Source organism: Arachis duranensis, chromosome 3, assembly GCF_000817695.3.
Source record: "Arachis duranensis cultivar V14167 chromosome 3, aradu.V14167.gnm2.J7QH, whole genome shotgun sequence".
NCBI classification, from domain to species: domain Eukaryota; kingdom Viridiplantae; phylum Streptophyta; class Magnoliopsida; order Fabales; family Fabaceae; genus Arachis; species Arachis duranensis.
The window spans coordinates 4,254,069-4,261,541 of record NC_029774.3 but is presented as its reverse complement, the minus strand read 5'-3'; the positions used below and the strand labels follow the sequence as shown (position 1 = coordinate 4,261,541).

The following is a 7,473-nucleotide window of genomic DNA, read 5'->3' as shown; positions in this document are numbered from 1 at the left end:
AGAAAGTTATTACTACACACAAGTTTCCAATTGTGCGTTAATCCATCTTTATTTAATATATTAATTTAATATATTAATCTTTTTTATTAAGATAAACACAAAATATATTAATTTAATATTATTAAATACAATATTTTTATTCATATCTCATCTATTAAACATAATTTTATGTCTTTATTTTCTTATTTCAATGTTTCATATCTATAAACAAATACAACCTAATATATAAAATCAGATTTCTAGCACCCTCATCTATCTAGTCCTTTGTCCCATATTCTTGATTATTTCTCTAATTTATTATTGTTTTATCTTATTATTAGTCTTTTAGCTGGGAAGAGTATGAATATTCAAATCATGCATGATGTAATGTGGGGAAAGCCTTCTAATAATGGTCGACGACAACAATATATTTCATTTGTAGTAGAGATATCCTAACATAAAACCCTCCAAAAAAAAGCCATGCCTAACACAAACTTGATATAATAATAATAATAATAATAATAATCAAAGTCAAAATATTTTATCAGATGTTAAAAAAAATAAAATTAAAAAATTCAACTCGTGATCTAAATAATTTAACACAAAAGATAAAATACTTTTAATGATTATTTTATCACAGATAATAAAAAGAAGAAACGAGAGTCGAATACACGACTATATTCGATTGCCAACTTTTTTAACATACAGTCTACAAGTTACTCTTTAAATATTTCAATTCTCATATTTATAATTTTGGTCTCTCATTATTATTTAAAACAAAAATATAATTTGTACATCAAAATCAGTTACTATATATACATATATAAATAGATGTATAATTAATTTATTTTTAATATATTTTTTCTATTTTAATGTGTATTCAACTAATAATTAATTTTAATATATACCTAACATGTTATTTAAATTATGGATTTGTCCCTAATTTTAGAATTGGTTCAATTTTATGAGAGATATAATTATTCATATTAGTTTTTCTTATCAGATTAAGTTATTGAAAAAAAGTAGTATCATCCCATGATATTTACCAATCAAAGCAAAGCCATCGTTAGTCATCGCAGGCGGAATTAGACTAAATTTTTAGAGAGAAGCAAAAATTAATTTTATAATATAAAGAGATTAGACTAAATAATATTATGGGGGACTGAAGTAAAATTTTATATAATTTATAAAAAAGCCTAAGATTTAGAGGGAATCATTGTCCCCCTTTCTAATTTACATGAGACTCCGATTCTGAACCATTATTATTTGGACCATGAAAGAACTGGCCGATTTATTATGTATTCAATACATAGAAAGTAATAACTGCACTCAAATTTCCAATTGTGCGTTAGTCCATCTAGTCATTATACTTAGTGACACTTGGAATGGGTTCAAATTCTTTATTATAAGTAGTAACACTTGGTCTTGGTTCAAATTCACTCTTCTTTAACTTGGAATGAATATTGTCATTGTTGTAAGCTGTAACACTTGGCCTTGGCTCAAATTCGTTGTTCTTTATCATGACATTAGCATTGTCATTGTTGTAAGCAGTAACACTCGGTCTTGGCTCAAATCCACTATTTTTCAACTTGGATTGAATGTTATCATTGTTGTAAGCAGTAACACTTGGTCTTGGCTCAAATTCTTTATTCTTCAACTTAGAATGAATATTGTCATCATTGTAAGCTGTAACACTTGGTCTTGGTTCAAAATCTTCTAGAATCATCTCTATTTCCATTATCACTTTCTTCTCTTCACATTTCTGCTTATTAGGACCTTCATCAAGTAATATCTCTTGAGCATTTGCCTTATTCTCAGCCTTCAATTGGAGAAGGCTTTGAAATCCTTCTACCATTCCTGGCTCTTTTCTTGATTCCACAGAGGTAACAACCTTATCCACAAAAAATATGAGAACATCAATACAATAATCTCATCAACTCCCAATTCAGGAAGGTAACATTAGATAATTTTAATTTATAAACAAATATAAAAATGAATAATTAAAAATAATTTCAAGATTAATTATTAAAAATTCCACTGTAGAATTATTTATGCATGATTTTAGAATATAATGAAGCATATAATGCCTAGCACAAAAAAAGCGGGGTGTATATGCTATGTTCCTCGTAATATTTCTTCGATATATATTAACTACTTTGTTAGTTTCTATAATTTTATTAAATTTATAATTAGATTTTTATAATTTTTTTAAATTTAATTTTTAGGTTATTTTTTATTTTATAATTAAAATTTTGTCAATATAATTTATGAATAATTAAATTATATATATATACTCTAAGTTACTATTGAGTATGAATTGATTGTTGACGTTAATGAAGGAGTACTAGAATGCGAGAACAAATAATGAGTTAAAGACAATAATGAAGTACACCATTATAATCAAAAGTGCAAATAAATGAATGAAAAGGAAAGCATACCAAAAGGAGGAAGAGAAGGGAGAGGGAAGCAAGAGTAGTTGGCTTCATCATGATTCTCAAGCCTCACTTTTTCTATTATTGCTTTGTTTGTATAGTATGTATGAGTGTGGAATGATAGGTCATCTAATCATCTATTTATAGGATAAGCAGCATATGATAGTGGAATATCATATAAATTATTACTGGATGACTATTATTTATAATTAACTTATGGAAAATTCAAAAGAATTATTTTATTTTCATCTGGAAAAATATTTTGTTTTGGTATATATATGTAGGTCCAAAAAATTATTAAAGAATTTGGATTTCTGTAAATTGATTTTAGAAAGCTCGAATTGTTATTTGGAATGAGTTGAACTAAAAATTTTATAATTAATCTTGTAGGGATATTAGAAAATGATTTTATTGAGATTTAATCCAAATGTTTTCAGAAATACTTGTGTTGAATAATGACCAAAAGAATAGAAAAATATTAGTGACTAAAAACTAAAATTTGCGGTCAATATACCAAAAATATATTTAAGGCAAAGTATTATTACTAATATATTAAGTATTTGTATAATTTAAATTATCATTGAATTTAACCAAGAAGGATATAGTTAGTGGTAAGTTAACTAGCTTCTGAATGAATAAGAGTATCAAGCTACATTGTAAATATCACTATAGCAAATACGAAGGATAACGGAGATTAATTGGTGGTTATTTATCAAATCGCTACAAATTAATAAGATAGAAGCAGTTATAATAGGTTTAGATTTTTGCTATAAAAAAAATTAAGATAGCAGCAGTTAATTTTTTAATTGTCGTAAGCCAGTGCTCTAAGTGTTCTGTCATCCACTCGACCAGAATTCTAGAATTCTAAAGTCTGAATCATTCTTCTTTCTCCAACCTAGTTTTTCTTTGACTAGCAACGTAGTACCACCCCAGCGTCTCTGTTAGAATCATATAACCACCACCATCGATCATCCACCTTCGCCGAATAACCACCGTAAAAATCCTTTCTCTCTTTCTCTTTTCTTGTCTGCTGCCTTCTTTTCTGTCTCGCCGCTGGCTACCATCCAATGTCTCTGTGACCATCTTCTTCTTCTCATCACAACCTTGCATTGTGGCTCTCTAGCTCACCCCTGCCTCCCTCATTCCCAGTCGCAGAATCAGAACAGAGCTATTCTAGTTCCAGCGAGTTCAGACGCAGCAGCAACTGGTCACTGCCACTGTATATCCCTCTCTCCTGATTCTTGCTCTGTTCTTTGACTCAGGTTTTCAGATCACCTTTTCTTCTCTAATCTATTTTAGTTAATTTAGGATTAGTTATATGTTGATTGTAGTGTTAATTTAATTTGGTTAGGATTATTTGTTGCTGTTAGTTGAATTTATCTTAGAATTAATGTTAGTTTATACATAATTAAACATGTTTTTAAGAGCTTCTTGAGTTTGAATTTTAATTTATTTGAATTTATTGATTGATACTTTACTAAATTCTTGCAAAATGCTGCTGATTTTTTATGCCATTAATACTGAATTTTAATTTGGTATTACGAAAAATGTTTATTAATGTTATTTTATGTTGTTTATGTTTTTGCATGCTAAGTGTTTGATAATATGCTAAATATTTTAAATATGTTTTACCATATTATTCCAAATAATTTCGACAATATTTTGCTACATTTTGGCACTAATAAGTGCAATTATGAAAGTTTAATTCCTGTTGTTATATTTATTTATTTGAATATCAAAAAGTGTAAAAGAGTATATAACTTTATGTATTATTGTGAAGAGATCTTTTTGCAACAACAAGATTTTTATATATACAATTTTTTTTAGATTATTTACAACAATTATATCCATAAAATTAAATAGGAGAAATGACAAAAGCAACTCTAAAATATAATTAGTCATCTCCATCGATATTATCAACCAAAGACAATTAAATACTCATGAGAGCCACTGTCAAAAAATAAAACAGTAAATTAACCAAAAAAACAAACATATACATTAAATTAATAAAGAAAATTCATTGCATAACGAAGAGAAAAAAGGAGATAAATATTAAATTGGTATTTAGAAAATGGTATTTAATTTTTATTATTGACAAAATAATTCTTAAAAGATTTTAAAATTTGACAAGCGTGCTCTCGAACTTGGCGGAGCACATCTCCGACAAGCACGCTGCTGACGTGACCACCGTATTTTGCTGAGATGGCAAAAATCCTCCCCAACTCTAGTCCCTCCCCTCTCCAATGCACTCTCTCTCTTCCCCACCTAACACACTCTCTCCCTTCTCATCCTCACACATATACTAAAAGTTACCAGCAACAAACTACCAAGAATCCTACTCCATATGAGAATGGCTAAATGTCAATGTAAAAATTTCTCCTCTTAGTTTCTATTATGATGGCAATAAAAACTTGAAAATATGTTCATAAGCTTTACAACTAAAGATAAAGATATCTCATCTAGCCACATTTTCTACTTCATTATTAAGAAAGTACCAAACCCAGAATCCTTTTATATCCAGGTTCAAACCATAAACACAATTCACTCTCTTCCAAAGTGAGTCAAAGATCATTACTTTAATGGCTAAATACTTACCCCACAGCAATTTCAGAAAAAAATGAGAAGTCACAAATTATATTCCTTCCTATTATTGTTGTTCTTATTCTTTTGAGAAGGTTGAGAAGCACGACACACAGAAGCAGAGGCGGAGGCAGATAAGGCAAATCACGGTGAAGCCAAGACAACTGTTTCAACACAGACAGAAGAGACACGACAAGGCAGCGACTGACGGCGAGTATCGAGCAGATATGAGCGGCAAATAGAGGTGAGCAGCGAGCTGTTGGGATCGAAGCACGAGCTATATCAACGAGCTGTTGCGAGCAGCGATTGGCGGCGGGGAGACGAGGCACAACTACCGGCGAGAGGCACGGAGACGAGGTCGATGAGTGAGGCGCCGCTGCTGTGTGTCCTGTTCTTTTGCTTGACCGCATGGAGAGAAGCGGGACGGTGCAGGGATGACGCAACAAGGCAATGACTATGCGGCTTTTTGAGGGTGAGAAGTTGAGACGTCGTTTTGGCCCGTCTCATAGTGAGAGAGCAAGAGTGTATTAGGGTGGAGGAAGGGAGGATTAGGATTGGAAAATTTTCACTTATTATTGATCTAATTTAATTATTAATTACATCTAAGTAATTAGTCTAGGAATGCTGCCATCTTAGCAAAATACGGTGACTACGTCAGTAGCGTGGTCGCTAGAGATATGCTCAAGCAAGTTCGGGGACTTGCTTATCAAAATTTAAAATCTTTCAGGGAATATTTTGTCAATAACAAAAGTCAGGTACCATTTTATCAGTGTTAGAATTTTTCGAGTACCAATTTAAAATTTACCTTGAGAAAAAAATTACAAACTTGACTTAAAATATTTAATATTAATTTTCTTTTTGTCTTTGACAAACTCATCAAGTCTATCAGAATATATTAGAATGAATTAGTATTTATTAGAATTATTTAATAATCTGAATATTTATTATAGAATATTACGTCTTTATTATTACGATTCCCTTAATACTTATAAATACTATTTTATATTGTATCATTTTAGACAACTTAAATATATTTAATAATACATAATTTTTTTTTAATTTAGTTTCTTATTTTTAACAAAGCCCAAGAAAAGGACTAGGTCGGAGACCTCGAGGATGTCATGGCCATCGCTATCTCAAGCTGGTGGAACAAAAAGTATTATTAATAAAGAATTATTCAATGAGACAATCAGATTCTCTAGGATCCTCATCATCGACTATCTATCTAATCCCCTTGTCCCATATTCTTGGTCAATTTTTAATTTATTATTGTTGTTTTATTTATATTGTATGTTTTAGACTTTTAGCTAGAAAGAGTATCAATAATATGCAATATAATGCACGATGTAATTCTAGGAAAGCCTTCTAATAATTTGGTGTCCATCATTATTTAAAATTTAGATTTGTTCGTAACTTTTTTTAGAGAAAAGAAACTCAGTAGAACAGGGTAGAACGAAATCATATAAATTATCTAAATAAAAACGCAATAAGAAAGCAAATTAAAATGACTAGTTTTATGCCTACCAATATACTAGACCGACCTAATAACAAGACCTACCAATATATATACTAGATCTAATGAGACTATAATCGATTTTCAATTTCATGTTTGACAAAACCATCAACAATCAAATGTTACACCATTCTTTATATCTTACCAATGATTTATGTGAATAATTTCTCTAACTTCTCACTGTACCATAGAAGGCTTTTAGCGGCAAATTTTTCTTGAACTGCCGCTAAACAGCTTAGCAGTGGTCTCCATCCTTTAAGGAGTTGGTAAATGATTTTGCGACGATTTTCAACAACAGCTAACAGCTAATATAATCACTGCTAAATAAATACTGATTTGCGATGATTTATAACTACTGATTATCTTTTTTACAAAAAGATATTCTCGTATCTACTAATCAAATACATATTTTAAATAATAACAAAGAATTCAATAAAGTAACAACTCAAGCAACAAATAATGTTCAACAATTTCAATATCTTTTTTTAGGTAACACACATATATATAATTTCTATGCTGAATAATACCTAATTTATTCAATTTCTCTTTAATAAGACAACTAAAACAAATCTGGTGATCAGAACCCTAATTATATAGTCTATATTTTAAATAATATAAAATTGAATAAATCTTAAAATGCTGAAAATAAAATTGGAATAAAATAAAATAGATTTAAAGAATAAGATTAAAATTTTGACAAAAGGTGAGGGTATGTAAAACTTTTGCTTTTTCCCTTCCAAAAATTAGTATTTTAATCTCATCATTAAGCACACCATAAACGTTCTACATCAAAATAAACATCATGCAAAAGATTTCTTACTATGTGATGTGGGGGCCTTCGCACTGCACTAAATTATCTTCATTTTGTATAGATTTTAATCATACTAAGTGTATATCAGAATTAATTATTAAAATTAGTTAATAATAGAAAATATTATTAAAATATAAAATATATATTAAAAATAAATT

The 7,473-nt window shown here is 29.3% G+C and overlaps 1 protein-coding gene across 1 annotated transcript; it reads right to left on the bottom strand.

Annotated features, from left to right (window-relative positions):
- Positions 1 to 1,129: 1,129 nt before the first annotated feature.
- On the bottom strand, positions 1,130 to 2,518 carry LOC107476686 (organ-specific protein S2). Its single transcript, XM_016096544.3, has 2 exons — positions 2,418 to 2,518; positions 1,130 to 1,870 (listed from the first exon to the last, which is right to left on the bottom strand). Exons 1-2 carry the CDS (start codon positions 2,466 to 2,468, stop codon positions 1,337 to 1,339), a joined length of 585 nt encoding a protein of 194 aa, XP_015952030.1. The 5' UTR covers positions 2,469 to 2,518; the 3' UTR covers positions 1,130 to 1,336.
- Positions 2,519 to 7,473: the final 4,955 nt, after the last annotated feature.

What these genes read in the sequence shown, in the direction of transcription:
- LOC107476686 (XM_016096544.3), bottom strand. Translation starts at nt 2,468, where the DNA reads ATGATGAAGCCAACTACTCTTGCTTCCCTCTCCCTTCTCTTCCTCCTT. An exon ending in CCCTTCTCTTCCTCCTTTTG is followed by an intron (nt 1,871 to 2,417) that starts GTATGCTTTCCT and finishes TTTGTGGATAAG; the next exon opens with GTTGTTACCTCTGTGGAATC.